Source organism: Pelmatolapia mariae, linkage group LG6 (genome assembly GCF_036321145.2).
Source record: "Pelmatolapia mariae isolate MD_Pm_ZW linkage group LG6, Pm_UMD_F_2, whole genome shotgun sequence".
Classification (NCBI taxonomy): Eukaryota; Metazoa; Chordata; class Actinopteri; order Cichliformes; family Cichlidae; genus Pelmatolapia; species Pelmatolapia mariae.
Genome location: NC_086232.1, coordinates 25941856 through 25963530, shown reverse-complemented (window position 1 = coordinate 25963530; position 21675 = coordinate 25941856). Strand labels below are relative to the sequence as shown.

General features: G+C 40.4%; 1 protein-coding gene across 1 annotated transcript in view; it reads left to right on the top strand.

The window, feature by feature from the left end:
- Window positions 1–21675, top strand: part of adgrl3.1 (adhesion G protein-coupled receptor L3.1) — a 115892-nt gene that overhangs the window by 28635 nt on the left and 65582 nt on the right. Inside the window, exons 3-4 of the mRNA XM_063476368.2 lie at window positions 2350–2517; window positions 9347–9560. Of these exons, the coding sequence (XP_063332438.1) occupies window positions 2463–2517; window positions 9347–9560 (269 nt within the window). The 5' untranslated portion in view covers window positions 2350–2462. The remainder of the gene's footprint in view (window positions 1–2349; window positions 2518–9346; window positions 9561–21675) is intronic.

The window sequence follows — 21675 nt, the reverse complement described above, 5'->3', positions numbered from 1 at the left end:
GCTGATGGACCATGAAATGAACAATTAGGTTGGGACATCAATACATTTCACACTTTGATGCTGATGTGTAATACCAAGTGAAGTGAATCCTAATAAAAGCATCATTATGCAAACATTAAGCACCATTGTATTATTTTACTATTTCTTTTAGACAAGGTCAGCATATAACAGTAGTCTTGCATTTTCCAGGCAGATTTGTGTTGTGTATGGATTAATCGGGATATGGTTTGTTGCCATCTGAAATATGAATTTGCACAAAATATCCTGTTCTTGTTGTGTTTAACACACTATCATGGCTTCTTTTTAGCTTAAAAATGTGATTTTAATTCCTTTAGAATCTTTTAAAGCAGATGAGATAGTTTGAGAACTCGAAGAAATATTTAGTATGACCTAATGAAGAATATATTAATTTGTAGATCTTAAAAATAATTATGGGAGAGAAGTTTTTAACTCCCTAAGCTATTTAATTTAATTGAATTCAATTCAGTTTAATTATACAGCACCAGATCAGAACAACAGTTGCCGCAAGCTGCTTTCCATTGTAATAAAATAATAAAGAGAAAATCCCAACAATCATATGACCCTGTATGAGCAAACGCTTTGGAGACAGTGGGAAGGAAAAACTCCATTTTATAAGGAAGAAATTGGTTTGCAGACCAAGGCTCAGGGAGGGGCGGCCATCTCTGTGACCAGTTGGGGGTGAGGGGAGGATGACAGGACAAAGACATGCTGTGGAAGAGAGCCAGAGATTAATAATAATAAGCTATACAATAAATGTTAGCAAAGTATTTTTATACATTCATGATTAAATAATCAATTTCAATTTTTACCATAATCTTGTAGTTTTATGTGCTTGTAGGTCCTCTCTGTGTGTCTGCAGAATATCATTGACTTACCTAGCAGGCAAATCCACATAAAATTGGTCTTCTTTCACTTTTTTCTTTTTTAAATTTTCTGAAAAAATGATTGAGGTACAAGTGTTTGTCATTTAGTCCTCTCTTTCTTTCTCTCATTATTGTTTGAGGAAATGATTTTTGTTATTTTGAAGTTTGTTAAAATGTCCATCCACTATAAGTCAGTTAAATGTTTTGAGGAAAATCTGCTTCTTTGCTGGATAAACTTTGTCAGTTGTTGTTTACTTGTTTATTTGTTGTTAGAAAGGAAAAAAAATAAGAAAAAGATCATATAAGATAAGATAAGATAAGATGACCTTTATTAGTCCCACACGTGGGAAATTTGTTTTGTCACAGCAGGAAGTGGACAGTGCAAAAGTTATGAAGGACAATTAGAATAAAATAAAATAAGAATAAATACAGTACACAACTGTACAGAATAGAATAAAAATAGAATACTATATACAGTAGAATAAAATAGAATAAAATATACAATAGGATAAAAATAGAATACAAATGCTATATACAACAGAGTGAAAAATACAACGGTGCCAGAAAGATTATTGCACATTTGTGTTATTGCACATTTGTGGATGTGTGTGTATGATCAGTTAAAGTCTTTGTTGTGGAGTCTGACAGCAGTGGGGAGGAAAGACCTGCGAAATCTCTCCGTCCCACACCGTGGGTGCCGCAGTCTCCCACTGAAGGAGCTGCTCAGTGCTGTCACAGTCTCATGCATGGGGTGGGAGATGTTGTCCAGCAGGGATGACAGCTTAGCCACCATTCTCCTGTCACTCACAACCTCCACTGGGTCCAGAGGGCATCCTAGAACAGAGCTGGCCCTTTGGATCAGCCTGTTCAGTCTCTTCCTGTCCCCAGCAGAGATGCTGCCACCCCAGCAGACCACACCATAAAAGATGGCTGAGGCCACCACAGAGTCATAGAAGGTCTTCAGGAGTGGGCCCTCCACTCCAAACGACCTGAGTCTCCGCAGCAGGTACAGCCTGCTCTGCCCTTTCCTGTAGAGGGCGTCTGAGTTATGAGTCCAGTCCAGTTTGTTGTTCAGATGAACACCAAGGTACCTGTAGCTGTCCACAGTCTCAATGTCCATACCTTGGATGTTCAGTGGTTGCAGTGGAGGATGTTTGTGCCTGCGGAAGTCTACCACCAGCTCCTTGGTTTTACTGGTATTGATCTGGAGGTAGTTCAGCTGGCACCAGTCCACAAAGTCCTGAGTCAGTCCTCTGTACTCCCTGTCATCCCCATCAGTGATGAGGCCGACTATAGCAGAGTCATCAGAGAACTTCTGCAGGAAGCACTGGGTGAAGTTGTGGGAGAAGTCTGCATATTTTGGAATAGTTAATAAATCTGTGTATTGCGGCCTACATAAAGCATCCTAATGTGTATACTTATGGCAAACCAAGTGAGCAGATTCTCTCTGTGTGTCAATTCTCAGGTCTGTATGGTGACAGGAAGACTGAGCTGTGACATATAAACAGCTCGCCACAAGACTGTCTGGGCTCAGCAGGAAGTACCTCCATATCTACTTCCAGGTCATCCTCAGACGTCATGTGGACCAGATGCCTGCTCTTGATCTCAACCTTCTTTTCCCCCATAGCCATTGGTAAGGAACACACTACTCATTGCACTGCCCTAACCAAAGAGAAAAAAAAACTACATTTAATTTGTTAATTGAAATGTGTTGTATTGCTCAATTATTACTATTGCTACATTAAAGATTTTCAGTCAAATATCTATGTGACTAAAGTCCATTTGGCAAAAGCAAGAAAAAAAAATTGGGGACTAGTTTTGGTCATATTACAGAAGGAAAAACACCTGATTACTGAATTGATAAGGCACTACCGTGGCTTACTGGGCTCACTGGAAAACGTAAAATAAAACAGCTGTTGATTATTTTAAGCTATAGTCTGTGTTTTTAATAATTGTATTGATAAGAGCTATAGGTAATGATAGTTAATTTTATAACAGTCACAATTGTCTGCTAAAATAAAGGCTTATTGCTGGACTTCTTACAAAAAAGAAATTTGTTGCAAAGAGCTGTTACTCAGCAGGCACAAAAAAGCAAGGATACAAATGAGTCTTGAAACAACACAGATGGGATAAAGGAGGCCGACACACAGCGGATAAACAGACAAACCAACAAAGGGATGCACAAGACTACATACAGCATGGGCTGATTACAAAGCAAGGTGGGAACTGTTCAACTCAATTCAAGTTTACTTATAAAGCACCACATGACAGCAACAGATGCCTCAAGGCACTTTATATTATAAGGTAAAGACCTTGCAGTATTCCTGAGAGAACCTTAACAATCAAAGGACCCCATATGAGCAATTAGTTTGCGATGGTGGGAATGAGAAACTCCCTCTTAACTGGAAGAAACCTCCAGCAGAACCACACTATAAGCTTATCAAAAATGAAAGTGATGAGTAGAGTAGAAAGAGCGTAGGTCTCCCAAATCCAAACTGGGAGTTAGTTTGACAGGAGAGCGACCTGATAGCTGAAGGCTCTGCCTCCCATTCTACTTTTAAAAAGTCTAGGACACACAAGTAAGCACCGTCTGAGAGTGAAGCACTCTGTTAGGATAATATGATACTATGAGTCTTTAACATATGATGGGGTCTGATTATTGAGAGTTTGTATGTGAGGAGAAAGATTTTAAATTCAGTTCTGGATTTAACAGGGAGCAAATGAAGAGAGAATAGACAGAGGAAACGTGGTCTCTCTGTCTATTCCCTGGCACCTGATAATAATGAATTAAGATTGTCCAGACTTGAAATAATGAATGCATGAAAAAGAGACAAGTGAAGATATATAAAACAAGAGTGAAACTAATCAGGATAGCGCAGACAATCATAAAGGAGTGAAAAGGCAAAGGGACAGGAGACACACAAGAAAAAGCAATTACCAAAATAAGACAGTAAGTGGAAACCAGGAGGACAAAGGCATAAACACATAGACCAGACAGAGATGGGCAAGATGGGGAGACAATGAGGACACCATGAAAATATGAGCATAAGAAAGAATAACAATAAAACCAAAAATAAGAATCAAAACTCAGGGCACCATTTTATTGCACACACAGAAATTTTTCACACGTACAAAATGTACAGTGCAGATGCAGTGCAGTAGGTCAACTTTATATTTCCTCCTTTCCTACATGACTATAGGCTTAAAAGACTCTGAGAGGGAGCTCTGGCCCATTTGAACTCGGTCCTATTAATAGCTGCTGTCACTCACATTGTAACTTTGTAACATGCACTCACGCACAAACACACATACGTATCCACATTTTAAATAGATGTAGGTCTCTACAGCAAGTGATTCCTGGACCACACACACAAACATACCGTCTAGTATATACTTGCACCAACGTTGCCAGAGATCCCACCTAAAAACTAATGGATGCAATTAAACGGCACACAGGGAGTGCTTATAGTCAGGCATATAAACACCAAGGGCTTGGTTTTGCAGGAAGAGATGAGTTTCAGTTAAATATATTTGCATTGATGTCTAAAGAATGAGTTGACGTATGCAAAGTATGCACCTTTTGCTTTGTGTGGAAACCTGTACAGCTGAAACAAGGACACCAGCTTGAGGGCGCACAACAGCAAACACTCAGTCTTCTCCACAGACCTATATTATTTTAGGATTGTTCAAACAAAAAGAAATGTAAACATGAATCTGGGAATTATTTGGGTTTTTTTGTTTGTTTGTTTGTTTTTTGGATTTTTTTTGGCAGGGTTTTATGGGGTTTTTATATGCTCTATTGGGTGGAGGTGACTGACTGAAGAACATCCTGTTTCTTTCCTTTAAGGAACTTGTGTGTCGCTTATGCAGTATGCCTGGGGTATCCATTTGCACTGTGAAGCTCTGTCTAATCAGTTTTGCAGAATTTGGCTTATTCTGAGCAGAGAGTCTAGGCCTGTACACTTCAGAATTCACCCTGCTACTTCTATAAGCTATCACATTATCAGTAAACAGTAGTGACCCAATTCCACTGGCAGTCATACATGCTCATGCCATAACACTGCCTCCACCATATTTGACAGATGACACGGTATGCTTCGAATCATTAGCTGCAACATCATCAACATCTGCAAAAAGCAACTGCTGTTGCAACTAGAGACTGAGGTACAACACATTGAGTGACCTGCAACACAAAGATGTCAGGTCTGAGGGGGAATGTCATCATCCCCACAGTCCAAGACTGGGCACCAAGTCCTGAAAACAACTGGTAGATTAAATGCAAGGGCAGCTGACCTGAAACAGAAGACCATGGCTAAGCTGGGAACCTGGACCCTCTATAGCTGATTAAATGAAGTACCTTCTGAAAGTCTACTAGAAGATGTGAATGCGACATTATGCACAACCCCTACTGCAACAATCAACGAAACCAACCAGCTGATCTATACCACAGCAACATATGAGACATATAACTCTATAAGATTAACAACAGCCACAAGGAGCGGTATCTTCCATGGAGAAAAAGATTTGTATCCAAGATCAAGGCAGAACAAAGGGACGTTAGCCAGCTATCTGCAGAAAGGAGTGATGAAGTGTGATGGCTTCTGGTATACCTTTTAAAGCAATTAGCTTGAACAGTTATACCAGAAGCTGGGAGAATAAACCAAGTGTTCTCCACTGAACCATCCAAGCTATACTCTTGTGCTTCACAGGTAAAGGTGTGGCTGGTTGGGATTAGCAGAGGATGAAGTGTCATCATATATGTCATCTCCATTTAGGTAACCAATCTGTATCCGTCTGTCTTCTGGGTTCACCAGTCACCATCCAGGAAATATAAAGAGTCGGACAGCACCAGACTCTGACATGATCCATACCTACTGGCTCAAGGATTTACTTCATTTTGTGAGCCCCTGGAAGCACAAATTAACGAGCTGCTAATGGATAAGGTGTACCCGGAATGGCTAACCAGAGGCTGAAAAGGCCTGATCTCCATGGAACCCCAAAAGAGTACACTAAGCGATGAAGGAGGCTGTGAACTACTGAGTGTCAGAAACACTATCCAGGAAAGAAAGAACAAAGATCCATTAGCACACAGACAGATGGCCACAACTGATCATGTGCTTAGTGAATACCTCAGGCAGCAGAAACCCAAGAAAGAAGAGGCGTAAGAAGAGGAAACATCATGGATGGACACGCTACTGCATGCCATTGTCTCACTGGCAGGTAGAAGAAGGGTGTGATATCAAAAAAAATCCTAAATGGCTAGACAAAGCTGGACTGAAAGACAGCATGGAGGCACTAATTGTGGCAGCACAGACACAAGCTCTTAGCGCAAGATTGATGGAGGCTGGGGTCTACCACACCAGGCAAGATCCCAGGTGCAGGCTGTGCAAAGATGCCCCGAGATAATCCAGCACATAACAGGGTGTGAGATGCTAGCAGGCAGGACATACATGGGACGCCATAACCAAGCGGCTGACATAGTATACAGGAACATCTGTGCCAAATATGGCTGGAAGTTATTGAGGTCAAAATGGGATACACCCCCTAGGTGGTTGACAATGATCAAGCTAAGATATAGATAGATAGATAGATGAATATATCTATATATATATTGATAAAACAATGAGGGCATTGCTAGCCTTAACCTTTAGAATATCTTATGCACTTAAAATAAGTTGTTTTCCCTCTAACTCAAAGCACCCCACATTTAAGACATCAGCATTGGCCAAAAGCTTTGGCAGTTCAAGTGAGAGATCACCTTTTAAATCTCTCTCCTCTTTCCTTTCACCCATTCCTTCTTTCCATCTATCCACCTCTTTCGCCACTCTCTTGTTCTTGGCCCAAATGTAAAAATCAATATCCTTTTGTTTCAGCCCCCCGAGGCAATGAGAGTGTCTGAATAAGACTGTCCGTACTGTCTGTTGCTGCCAAGTTTCTGTCACCACTTACACAACTAATGACAGACACATTAACATGGACTTGCCAGCTCACACATTATTACATGTAGTCAAAGACAGACAGCTAAATATGTGCGCATAGTGTGTGTGTGTGCGAGTGAATGCATGTGTATCAGGTGACAGAAATATGTGTAGAGGGTCTCCTTTGGAGACAGGTTAAGCACAGCAGCTTTATAGGTGAGGCAGCTGATATAATAAGATAAATTAAAATGTGACAGACGAGATGGGATGGCATGTACGAGTCAGTTCATTTACTCCTGCTTACAAAGGCAGAGTGGCTTTTAATGGGAATACAGATAGACCCCTCATTTGAATAGTGTGTGTGTGAGTTTGTGTCATAATGCTTGCTTCATGCCCAAAGGGGACCCTGTAAGGCAACACTGTAAGACATCTGATCCAAAGCTAGTCTAGACAGCTGCCTTACAATGCTGTTTATTGATCCCCGCATGCTCCAATTAACCCTCACTTCAGAATTTATATTCATGCTCACAGAGTCATGATGCAGCCATTGAAAAACTAATAAACTGACACTTACTTTCACACAGTAATGACCCAGTGCACTAAGACCCCCTGCTTACACAGACAAAACTGCATGATGCCCTGTTAAATCCTCAGCTACTTTGGAGACACACATCCTGTCTGAATGTGTGCTTTAGGTTTAATCATAGCCTGCAGTGGTATACATACGTGTGTGTGCATGTGTCTGTTCATTAGAGAAGACATTTTCAGTAAATGCCACTTATATATCAGTCTTATCTCTAAGCTAGCTCCTGCCATTATCAATGTTTTTCCCTCAGGTACCAACACCACACTGATATTGGCTGGCTGTGAATTTCCACCTCTACATTCCATCACTCCGAGCATTTGTATGCATGAGTGTGTGCGTGTATGTGTGTGTGTGCGTGTGTGTGCGTGCGTGTGCGTGTGTGTGTGCATGTGTGTGTGTGTGCGTGTGTGTGTGTGTGTGCGTGTGCTTCCGTGCTTGTGCGTCTGTGATGTGGTGAAGGGCAGTATTAAGTTGAGCCTGGGCACAGTGTCATTGAGCTCATTCAGATTCTTTGCTGCATTTGTGTAACCATGACGCTTCTCTAACCAATGAGAGAGCCAAGGGAGGGTGGACGGGGTTACTATGGTTACCATGACAGGGAGCGTTGCCTCGCTTTACACAGATGTTGTATGTCTGTGTCTTTTTAATTGCTTTTGTGTCCGTACATTCATGTATGTATACATGTGCTTGTTTCTCTGCTTTTAAGAAATGATTTGACAGGATATGTTCTTCCAAAAAGAGCGCTGGGTCTGGCAACCTTCTACATTAGTTTTGTGTAGATTTAATAAATGTTATTAGTTTATTCAAGTGGGAAATGCATAATATGTATATTGCACCCTGTATAGCAAAAATTCTCAGACAGTCTAGATGGGCAATGTTATATATATATATATATATATATATATATATATATATATATGTAATAAAATCTGCATTATTATTATGGAAGGGTTAGGTGGATTCAGACATGGGCAATACAATTGAGCACCTCAACTGATAATTTGTCCAGGGCTGATAACAGCTGCTCTAAGGGATTGCTGCACTCATGAACCAAGAATAATCCATGCGACACTAACACCCAGAACCACACCATTATTGTCACTGCACTTCTATGTAATAGCTTCAGTCACATGGAGGTATGTATAAGGTGTTTTAGCAGAACATGAAAATAAAGAATGAGAGAAAGGGGAGAAAAGTCCAAACGCAGTCCAAATGCTTATGAGCAAGGAGAAAACTTTTTTTAAACTATTTGTGTGCTTCAGGCATTGGGGGGCTGGCTGGTGGGGACTAACTGGAATCCACAGGAAGCAAGGATTAAAATAAAAGAAGTGATGGAATCGCGATAACAAGAAGAATCCAAAATCATGACACTGTTAAGAATACTTTTGATGAGAAGAGTTTGCCTTTCTTCTTATTTTTGCTCATTTTGTTTTAAGATGAAAGGGAGTTGTGTGGCACAAAAGCGTCCGCCAGTGAAGTAAAAAAATATCGGGAATGTTCGGTAACTTCAGACTCATTGAAATTAATGACATGTTCCCTATTACAGTACAGTCCTAGTGGATGTTTGCATCACATTTGCAACTTGTGAGAATAATTAGGCATTGCCATCTTTGAATATTATCTGCAGCACTAAATATCTGTTGAAATTGCCAGGCAATTACTCTCTATCTAGAATGATGTCCAAAACTGCTAACTGCAAAGCACTAATTACCAAGTCAGTTCACTCGTGACAGTGGACGTGCCCTTATAAGAAGTCTTTTGTTATGCTATTGTTTTCATATAGTCTGAATAATTACGTCTATATGACAAGGGTACAAATGCAATTTTAGTTGAACACAGTCTATTCTTGAATAATTCAGGCCTTGCAGTCCAAGTAAATTAAAGATGGCTCTACCAAAACGTCTGGAGTATTTCACCAAACAACAGCTTAATATCAATACATGTGTCTTTCTGTCCAGTTTATGGCCGTGCCCCCATCCCCATGGCAGTAGTCCGCAGGGAGCTGTCCTGTGAGTCCTACCCCATTGAGTTACGCTGCCCAGGCACAGATGTCATCATGATTGAAAGTGCCAACTACGGCCGCACTGATGACAAGATCTGCGACTCGGACCCCGTCCAGATGGAAAACACGCGGTGCTACCTGCCTGATGCATACAAGATCATGTCACTCAGGTCAGTTTGCATGTACGTGTTTGAGTGAATGTGTGATGTGTCTGAGTGGAACATTTTCTAAGAACTGTAAAACCAAAACTGACAACCACAGTGAACATAATTAATTCTTTGTGTTGCTTTGCTAATTAAGTTTGTCCCATGGTATCCTTTTGGTGCAATGTTGAAGGCTGACTCATGGCACAAAGACAGAGCCAAGACAGGAACAGTCTGAATTGCTTTACTTACTCTAAACCCCAGAGATCCTATCTTTAGTAGGTGTATTGATCCTCATTAAGTACAGTGGTATGAAAAAGTGTTTGCCCCCTTCCGGATTTCCGATTTTTTGTATGTTTGTCACACTTAAATGTTTCAGATCATCAGATCAACAAATGTAAATATTACACAAAGATAACAAAAGTAAACACAAAATGCAGTTTTTAAATGAAGGGCTTTATCATTAAGGGTATGGCGCTGTGTGAAAACTTGATTGCCCCCACCTTGTTAAATCATGAATGAACTGTGATTAACCATGTCTTTTACAAAGCTAAGTTTCCCTCCCACTTTAAGGCCTGATTACTGCCTGTAATCACTTAAACAGAACCTGTCTGACAAACTGAAGCACACTGAGAAATGCAACACAACATGTCACAATTGAAAGAGATGAGAAACAAAGTCACTGACATCTATCAGTCTGGAAAGGGTTACCAAGCAATTTTTAAGGCTTTGGGACTCCAGCAAACCACAGTGAGAGCCATTATCCACAAATGGCGAAAATATGGAACAGTGGTGAACCTTCCCAGGAGTCGCTGGTCAACCAAAAAGACCCCCAAAGTGCAGCGACGACTCATCCAAGAGGTCACAAAAGGTCAGAGTTTATTATTCAACAATAAGAAAGTTACTGGGAAAAAATACCACCCAATGGAGAGTTCAAGGAGAAAACAGTTACACAAAGACTCGCCTCACATTTGCCAGAAAAAATCTTAATGATCCCCAAGACATCTTTGAAAATACTCTGTGGACTGAAGAGAGAAACGCTGAACTTTTTTGGAAGGTTTGAGTCCCATTACATGTGGCATAAAACTAACACAGCATGTCAGAAAAGGAAGTTCGCACCAACAGTAAAATATGGTGGTGGTAGTGTGATGGTCTGGGGCTGCTTTGCTGCGTCAGGACCTGGAAGACTTGTTGCAGTTAATGGAACCATGAATTCTGCTGTCTACCAAAACATCCTGAAGGAGAATGTCCGGCAATCTGCTTGTGACCTCAAGCTTAAGCGAACTTGGGTTCTGCAGCAGGAAAATGATCCAAACCACACCAGCAAGTCCACCTCTGAATGGATGAAGATAAAACAAAATGAAGACTTTGGAGTGGCCTAGTCAAAGACCTGACCTTAATCCAATTGAGATGCTTGAAATCCCCCCATGTGTTTTTTCCCACACCAATGTATATATCAAGTTCTGAATTAACTATGAATTTACCCACTTTCAAGAAGTTTACACCAAACAACAGAGGCATAAAATGACAGAACTGCTAAACTGTAATGGGGGAAAAGGACAATTGTGACGGATTATTTATAGAAACCAGTGTAGTCTTATCAGACAATGGAATCGACTCAGGTGACACTTCTCCTGCACATCTCTCCGGTGTGCCTGCCTCCTCCTCTGAGGGTGCTGAAAGGAACACAGCAATCTCAGCATCTGCTCCATGGAAAATTATCATTGAACAACAGGCTATAATATATGGATAGTTTAAAAAAACATTATAATGATATATTATGTCATACAGCATTTTATGTCATACTACATGGAGCTCACAAATTAAGGCTTCCATAGTAAAGCAAATTTTCTTTACTTTGTATATTTTAGCAACTGATTTTTCCACTTTTTCTGTCTTTGTGAAAAATACAATATTTAATATTTGGGCTGCAAAATAATAATAGATTTTCATATCTCCTTTCCTCACTTGAGACTATACTTTTATTAACACGAGTGAGTGCTGTTTGAGCTAACATCTAACATGTTCAGGTACTTTGCTCTGATTATCCTAACATTTATTTGGTGAGTAGCAGAATAGAAAAGAGAACCCAGCTTGTGATTTAGGTTTACCGGAAATGGTTTTTAATGCTGTTGTGGTCTCTGCACTTTACATATATTTTGTATTTGGCAGGTAGTTAGTTAAAGCTAGTTGGCAAATGATAGCATGACAAAAATAGCAATAAAGGGAAAGCACCGTGCTCTGTAATGAGAATGTCTGGCTATAAATAATTCATTAATGTCACCATTAGTATCTGGATTTTCCAGGTCCTGCGTTAATCTCACTTTCAGTTCTCTTTCTTGCTGTCCTATTATTTTCTCTCATCTTTTTTCCATCTCAATATTGCTGTCATCTTTCCCCATCCGTCTCCCTGCTCTGTTTCTCTATCAAACCACCTGTCTGTGTCATGTGGTGGTGCTCTGATTGCGACTGCTTTGGCCTAGCTTGGTCTCTCTTCTCGCTCTGGCAGCTGAAGCTTGTGTGGCCACTTTCCTACAGCCCTTTCCATCCATAATTTATACGGAAGCGCGCACACACACACATGGCTTCTACCACACACAGCATACACTGCCCAGGGGCTACACCAGACTTTAAGCTCCAATTAGCAGAGCCAGAGGCCATACTTAATCTTGAGGGATCCTCTGTGGAGGTGACTCAGACCAGAAACAACTGTTTATCACATATATTTGAGGTGAACGGTTTGCGAGTTCCAAGATGCCGCGAGTGGGCCTTTGTGTCTACTTGCACAATACTCTGCAAAGCTCGGATATGCTCTTGCATACAGTATGTGTGTCCATGTTTGGCATAAATGCTGACAGTGAATCTTTTAGTGTGTGCTCATGCACATGTTCGTTGTATGTGTTTTTGCACGTTAACGGGTATTGAAGGCTTCACTGGGAGTTTGACCGTGGATGTGTGTATGTACATACTTTCAACTCTTCCCCATACTCTCACATCCATTTTCTTCAGTCTGTTTCAGCCTGTCTTGTTTTCACTCTCTCATTGCCTCTATGTCTGTATCGTCTCTGGCTTTCAAGCTCCGCTCAACTGGCTGATAAAATCAGAGCATGTTCCGCCTGCCCAGTGTTTCCTCAGTATCACATTCTCTCTTTGTTTTCCTCTCCACCACTCTCCAAGGCCAATGAGTGTGTATGTATGAGTGTGTGTATGTGTTTGTGAATGTGCGCATGTGTGTGTGTGTGCTAATGTTTGTGTGCGTGGATGTGTGCGCCTATACCACATAATTGGTCTTGATATCAAAGCCTCATATCTCCAGAGGGTCTCACAAGGCTTCTCAGGCAACCTAGAAAGGACCTGATACCGCTGCATTTCCCAGATTATCTCCCCATTGGGATACACTGGGTTGAAGGGGAAACGAAGCCGTGGCCATGAAAGTTACGCTTAATCTGTTTTAGTGATACAGTGGCCTCAGTTCAATGACTCACTCTGTTTTATCAGGTTTTGAACAGAGGCACCTTTATTTGAAAATGACTACTGAAAATCCTTTGTTTTAAGGTCTCTGCAGCTTAATTATTTCTTTTTTTAGGTTTTACCTTTGATATTAAATTAAGGCATTGTGAGTATAATTCAATTTTTCATTCTTTGTTAGACTCACCCCACTGGCACTGCACTTCATACTTATTTTCCTAAATGTCAGGATGAATTTCACAGTACCGGTTACTGCTAGGGTGTGGCTGGGTTGCATGCATATGTGTCACTAGTGACTTATATGAGGAGACATTTGATGGTTGAGTGTGCAGTTCTACACCGGGAGAGAGCTGCGAGCCAAAATGCCGAAGTGCCTTCGGGGATAGCGATTTATTCACATAAAAATGACTTGATGAGTTCTCTGGAGATGCTACAGAATTGGACCAAGTACCTTTCAGCACATTCTCTCAGATTTTCCCTCTTAATCTCACACACATGCATTCGCGCTCTTGAGGCTGCAAGTGTCGATAGTGTGAAGAATGTGTGGACGTTACACACGGCCACACAAACTCTGTTTTGTTGCCTCTGCCACAGCTATCGTGATAGAAAATTACTTCTGGACTTCAAACAGACTTTCCCTCGATACCTCCATACCACCTTTCCCACCTTGTCACCTTGTTGGCCCTTCAGCCTTTTTTTTCGCTCTCACCTCTCTTTTTCTCGATTGCTCTCGTTTTCTCTCCCTTTCCATCCCTATTGAAGACGCCTCTCCACACAAAGGGAAAGCACTTTGACAAGAGAGACAAGGGTGGGGAGTTGTTCTCCCTTCTCCTCTGTTCCCCGTCTCTTTTGGATGTGTTAAATAACAACATGCTTCATTTATTATTCTCCCATCTGTCACCCTCTTGATATCTCAATTTTTGTCACTCCATTCTTGGTATTTTTTTTCTACCCTCTCCTCATTCCTCAAATTGCTTCTCACCCCCTGTTTCCCACCCTCACTGTCACTTTTCCTTTCTCACTCACCATCTGTTTTAGCTTTCATTGGCTTTCCTGTTTTTCCATTTGCTTTTTTCTTTCCTCAACTCTGGGGAGAGATGAGGTTGAGGCTAAAATGCAAGGCCTTATAGATTGCATGTTTCCTGTCTTTTATAGTGAATTCTATATTTTGTCCCTATTTTGAACCAGGATGCTAGGGTTGTCGGCCAGAGTGACAACCCAGGTCTCCAGATTAATCCTTCAGTGTGTCCCCAAAGATTCTAGGTGCACTATGGCTGTAAAAACACATATTAACACCACTGCTGCGTACTAACATGCAGATGAAGGCACATGCACATGCATATGTGAATGCATGTGGCAGCTGTTAAATGCATACTCACACTCTCTCTTGCCCACACACATACTGCGCTCAGAAAGAAATAGAGAGTTTCTTCTTAGTTCTTAAGCCTGCTCAACTTCTCCTTCTCTTTAGAACTGCATCTAAGCCTTCAAAGCTCCAGGCTAGTAGTGTAGCATGTGAATGTATTTGTGTGCATATGTACTGAATATGTGGTTGTGTGTGAACATGTCTGAGTGTGTTCATCTTTAGCTGTATGCATTTGCATACGAGTCCGTATGTGTTATTGAGCATGCACTAGCAAGCTTGAACTACACACGTGGGAGACTCTAAAGGAGCCTCTGAAGTTCTTTTCCTTTGACTCTCTGAATTATAGAAAACCACTTGAATCGCAGACTGCAGTCTAGTGTTAGCTGTGTGCTGCAGTCTCAGACTCTCTAACCAGCAAACTATGCCATGCAGTCTGGCACTTTTTTACAGGCATACCTGCACTTCATGTTACTTCTCCTTTTGAATATAATCCATCTCTGTAAAAGCTGAAGGATAAGAAGAGACCGGTGGAACAGATAGTGACAGAGGGGCAGATAAATAAATGCTCCATTCATTACATTAATCTAAAGCCCAGTGATTCCAAGTCCAAAAACAATATGCTAAATTAAAGTTTTTCACCACAGAAACTGAGACTGTGACTGTGTTTCTTCTCTGGGTGTGAGATATCTTGCAGAGGTGGACTCACCAGGATATTAACAATTATATCTTGTTATTATATCTATCTCTGACTTACTCTGTCTCGATCTGTTCACTCTTCTTCTCTCCTCCCTCCATTAACTGTACCCTGCTTCCCACTGAATGAGGTCATATCTGGAAATGTCCTACTTAATGTGTATGTGTGTGTGTGCATGTTGGTGTATGCAAGTGTCTGTGCTTGTGCTACCACCCTAACATAGTCACCACGGCTACAGGAGATGCCCTGCGGCACCCTGGGGGCCCAACTGTCACCCTTGCTCAGTGTGGTAATTAGGACCCACACACATACGTACGCACACGCAAACACAGACAGACGAATAGGAAAAGTCGTACTTAAAGACTGACTGATTCTGGCACACTGAAACACTGACAGAAACTTTCCCTCAGATATGTGACAGGAGTGAACACACGGGGTCCTTTATAATCTTAACAATGATCTTGTTCTTTCTATTGTTCTTTATATATTCCTCTCCGTCTACCCACGCAAATATACTTTCACCCAAACTGACAACTGTTCTCTTTTCCCAAAACCTCTGTATTTCCACATGTCAAAGTCTCCACCATCTGACCCTGTTCTCCTTTCACCATAGCTCTGCTAACCTTCGTTATCATGCTTCACTGAGCACCAAAGCTGCATGGCTGCCTGAGAACGGTCTGAGACACCACACGCTTTCTCTTTTTCTCTCTTCCACACACGCACACAAAGTCTGACACATCCAGAGAGTAGCACGGCACGTGAATCAGTGCCTCAGACATGCTGGCGTGCTGTAGACAGTGACTGACTACCTGACTGACTTGATACTTTGACGCTGACAGTGAAGCACAAATCCAAACCAGGACACAAGGAACAGCCCTCGTCTCCCCTGCACAAGCACAGCATCCCATATTTTTTTATGAGGTGAGGCTGACTAAATTCTACTAGTCAGTTACTTGATGTAGCATTGCTCTGTCGTCTTGATGGTGATGGTGTCTTGCACGCTCCTCTGCGTCTCACCAATCAAGAAGACAGCACATCTGTCTGAAACACGCTCATCTTTTAGCTTTTAGGAGGATTTGGGGTTCGTGTAAGCAGGTGGTTTGGATTAAAATGTGAAGTTGGAGGTGTCACATTTAAATTTAGAGAGATGCAAGGTAGGGAGAGACATCTATCAGCTAAGGAATGTTACTAGGTGGAATCAGGAGAAAGACTCTCCGAGTGTGTCCTGGAATCGGACGACGTGGAAGTTGCCATGGCTACCGGTGGAAGAGGAAAGGAGAGACGGTGGAGCTCAAAAACTATACTTGGCAGTCAGCCTGCTCAGAAGCTAGAAGGGTAAAAGGGTTTGTTTGCCTCTGTTTATGATAAGACATACATTATCATCATTGCTATTATTATTAAACAGTCTTTTAGTTGTAATAATCATTAGTTATCCACACACATAACATATATCATACACTCCCAAACTAGGCCACTTCTAAACAATGAATTAACATGCATTACACATTCAGTCTCATTCCACTTGGAATTATACTCATTTCTTTTTTTTCTGACATATAAGAAATGGAAAAAACTAATATATGACATCTCTACCTGCCATACTGAAATCTGATAGTGTTGTCATCGTTTATTAAATCATATATTATCTTAACAATGTCACAGGCATTATGCAGACTCAGAAATGTGTGTGCCATTTGTCATTTGCATACAAATGGCTCTCTGTATGAGAGCAAGCTTACAACTACTGTAGCTGATTTTTAAAGAACGTTTTATCTGTTCACAGAAGTGTGTCAGTGGTTGATTTTGCTGACTTGAATGCAGGTTGTTGGATTGCACTGAGAATCTAAATTGTATTTAATGTTCAAGCACACTTCACATCCAGAATTAAAACAGGATGTTGAACAGAAGGCTCACTCTCCAGCACTTTTTATTGAATCTATGGCTCAGTCTTTCAGCTTTTCTCCTTTCGATGTAACAGATCTGTAGAGCTTTAAAGCAATTGAATGCTAATAAGACTGCAAGTCCTGAAAAAGTGGATCTAGATTTTCTCAAGTTAGCTACGGATATTATAGCAGAACTATTATCCATCCATGCATCCATTTAGTTCAGGGTTTCGTGTATTAGAGCCTGTGCAGCTAGAACAGGGGTACACCCTAGGCAGGTTGCCAGTGTATTGCAGGCCTATAGCAGAAATACAGAAAATATTAACTACTAAGTTTTAGAAAACAGCACAGCACAATAACCACTTCTATTTAAGAGGTAAATTACATTATTGAGGCAATGGACTGCGGAACATACAACATTTCTGCTTTTCTTTATTTGCTGAAGGCTTTTGACACAGTTGACTATGCCACTTTGGTGGATAAACTACATAATAATGACTTTTCTGGGAATGCTGTCAGTTGTTTTTAAAATTACTTGTCAGATAGAACACAGTAGGCCCACTTTGCTGGATCTTCTTCCTCTTTTCTTCCTGCATCAAAGAGGCGTGCCCCAGGGGTCGACGTTAGGACCACTGCTCTTCTTGATCTTTGTGATACTTATCAAATGCTGCATTTATTTTTTATGCAAACAACACAGTTATCTGCTTTCATTCTCCTTAAGTGGTACAAAAAACTCAAATTTGCAAATCCAAGTGCATGCTGTTTTTAAATGGCAGAGTTAATATCTAATCTTCCTAAGATCATAACTGCTCAAGGGGCGGAAATTAAAACGGTAATAAGTGAGCTGAAATTTAAATTAGGTTTAATTTTTAGGAACAAAACCTGTTTCTAAGATAAGAAGAGGTTTATCTGGTAGAAGTATATAATATTATGTGTAAATAAAGTCTATAATACTTAAGTAATTAAAATTAGATTATCATTTTTTATCAGGATACATTTCATATTATATCCTATTGTGCATGGATGAGAAATGCTTTGCATTTACAGGAGCTACACACATACAGCATACAGTAATAACAACATCCCATATTATGCTGTGCATTGAATATTGTAAAGTTAAAAATATCACATGACACACAGATATAGGAGAAAACAGGAGAGAGTGGCATCCTCCAAACAAATATTAATAATGTAGCACATTTCAAAGTTTTTTCCCAGTAGGGAAAACAACGTAATTTTACCTGTGGCTTGTTTGACAGGCTGTTCGAGAGCTGACAGAAACACATTCGGGGACTGCCAAGGAATGTTTGTGTCTATGTGTGTGGGAGAGAGACAAAGAGAGAGGCAGATCTGTCATTTCTTCATAAGTGTGGTGTGGTGGGGCTGGCAGAGGATGTGCTGCATCTGCTTCACGATACCCCATGGTACACATGTGCGCAGGCTTGCACTAAGACATATATAGGCGCCTTCTTTTGCTCCCTTACCTCTGTCACTCACAACACTAGCATCATTTTTCAATTACATATTAAATCACATTTCCTGTGCACCCTTCCACACTTCCTGCCTTTTGTGTTTGTCCTTTTAGGCATCCTTTCCCATCACTCCATTTGTCCATCTCCAAACAGGCCTGTGTATGTGTGTATAACCACATCAGGGAGCTAATAAAGTAGAAATGAGGCCAGTAGAAGAGGAATCTCATATGTGATGTGTGAGGGGGGCAGAGTGAGTGGTCAGCCTAACAGGTTTTTATCCTGTTGTGAGATATAGTGAATGGGCTCTATCTGCTGTCAAATGGGTTTTCCTGAACTCGCACAGGAGATGAAGAGCACTCTGAAATCATCTTCTGGGCTTTTTTCCCCCCTTACTTTCACAAACACGAGACTGCTCAACTCACACTGGTTAATTTTTGCTACTTTGTAGATTTCAGTTGAATTTCTTTATATTTTAAAAGCTCACAAAATGTATCTGTTTCATTGCAACAGTAACCAGTGTTACAAATCATAGCAATAGATACACTTGATGGGGGTATCTTTTAAGAACAAAATGCCACTTCCTTTGCAGCAGGAACTGGACCATTCTTGGTAGATATATTTTTTCTATATTTTTGTGTTGAGCCATGTCAGACTCTTCTATCATTGGATCCACTAACTGCCTGATTCTGGATTTGTGTAGCTGTCCAGCTGTCAAAAACGAAAAAAGAAAAAAAAATTCCAGTCTTTCTGCAAGTTACGTCACAGTGTGGGTGAACAAGCTGACAAAAATAAGATGGTGACATTATGCAGACCATGAGTCCGTGTTGCATGCTCCAAGCTTTGCACAGCACTCCTAGGCAGCTCTACCATGAGATGTCTCAGTATTCTAAACCATCAGTGCCTCTGCAGGTGTGAAAAGAAAGAAGGAAAGATGCTCAATAATGCAGTTATGAAACATGTTGCAAAATCCTCCAAGAATTATTTGCAAGCGTGTAAATATAAACAATTAGAAATTAAAATAACTTTATATTACTCATTATTTAATAGTTTTTTCTGTATTATGTAATAGTTTTAGTGTCATCACTGAGAGTTCGAGTTGTGTCTATAGTTGCATTAGGGACAAATGGATGCTACAAAAAGGCCGTATTAAAGCCTGCTCCTTAAAAAGGTACTGCACCCAGTCACACTCTGTGCTGTAAACAACTGTGATGAAACACAGTACTGGTGGTAACGGTGATATTTTTACCAATTTTATTAAATTTGGCATTTAATGGGTCGAAATTACATTAACACACCATCTCCTGTTTTAAATCCCTGAACCTTGCAAGGCCAATGCTGACACAGAATCATCCATTTGAGACTTGTCTATGTCCAACCTCCCTGAGCCACCACTTTTGAGTGGTATTCATTTTCAAATATGTGATGATAGAGTTTATGTCATATTTTGCTAACTCACATAAATATGTTTTATTCTTGGCACATAATTGTGCTTTTGAGAGCTTAAGATACACCACCTTACTGTATTCTTTTCTTCGAGAAAATTGTATGGCTTTGAAGTGGCTGCAAATGAGCACTTTTCCACGATGGCAACACAGCTGCAAACAAATGTTACATTAACACTTAGACATCCACTCTGAGAGCTCCAGCTTTGGGCATTATGTGTGCCTTAGCCAGAGGCATGAAGGGATACATGAGTCTTATCATCATACTGATCTCTTGAACCTAAAATGGCCCCTCAGAAACACAAGGTACCTGTAACATGTCGTCATTATTTGCGAATGTTTGGCTCTTTCCAATATTCTCTTCCTTGTAATAATCCTAATCCTTGTACCTGACCATTTTCAGAGGAATGGGTGCTTTACTGGTTAAGCCACATAACACTGACCTATGATTATTCAAGCATAAAAAAGGCACCTAACTCAAAGGACTAACCAGGGTTGTGTCTACACATAACAGACAAGTTAGCAAAGAAGCAGTTTTAAATGGTATATATTGTCACTTTGTCACTAATAATCTATCACCAGATACTTATTTGCATTTCTTTAACTGAGTCTAAGAAAAAGGCATAAAATAGCATTTTTACACCAACAAGGTGATTCCCAAAGAGCTTTTAGCTGAAAAACTAGCATATCTCAGCATGATGTGCAGCCTTAAAAAAAATGAGGAATTTGAACAAGTGGAGAACAAAAGAAGACGTGCCATCCCTAAAAAAAATAGAAAATGTCCTTAAGACACAGGAAAAAAAAAAAGACTGTTCACTGAAGGGTCTTCAGAAATAGTCTCAGTGGAAGTGACGTGGTCAAAAAGACAACACGCTTAAACAAGAAATGGACGAAAATGAGTGGCAACAGGTTTTGTGGAGAGCAGAATCTAAATATGAAATTTCTGGTTCAAATCATCAATATGTATGGAGGAGATCAAGTAGTGTCTACAGCCATCTGTAAAACAAGATGGAGTCTTTGTCGTGGTTTGGAGTTGTATTTCAGCCATTGGTGTTGGGGATCTTGTCAAAGCTGATTGAATCATGAATGCAGATATGAAATACCATCTGGAAAGCAACTGATTGGCAACAACTTCATTTTTCAGCATCACAATGATCCCAAACACCCTGCCAATGCAGTAAAAGCATACCTGGATAGAAAAACACACAGTGGAACAGTCGGATTGGCTTTCCCAGAACATTACTGAAGCAGTGAAGAATCATCTTGACAGAGAATGAAACAAAAGGCAGCCAACATCCAAATATGAGCTCGGAAGGTCCTTCAAGGAACCTGGAAAACTAACGCTAAAGAAATTACAAGAACGCTTGTCTAAGAAATTTCAGGCTGTGTTGAATAATAAAGGCGGTTGTACAAAGTATTAACTTTCAAGACTGTTCGAATAGTAGAAAGTCAGTTTCTATTTCCCATTTTCCTAGCAAAACATAAAGAAATGAGTGGTTGCTTAAGTACTATACATGTATGTGTATATTAGTCCAGTTCAAGTATCTTCAAGTTCATTTAATTGTTTTTTTAAGCTCAGTGAACACAGTTGATGGTTTTTTTTTTTTTTAGATTAATGATATTCAGAACGTTTGTGTGTGTTAAGCATGTTCACAAACAGTTGTAGATGACTCACAGAGTGCTCTGGAGTGGTTTCACTGTATTCGAACACTGATTCCAGAGGACTTTGGAGAAGCTTTATGCGTCACTCACTCTCAGACACTTCTTTCAACTCACGAGGATTAGTTCCCAGCTCTCTCTTGTTCTGTAATTATATA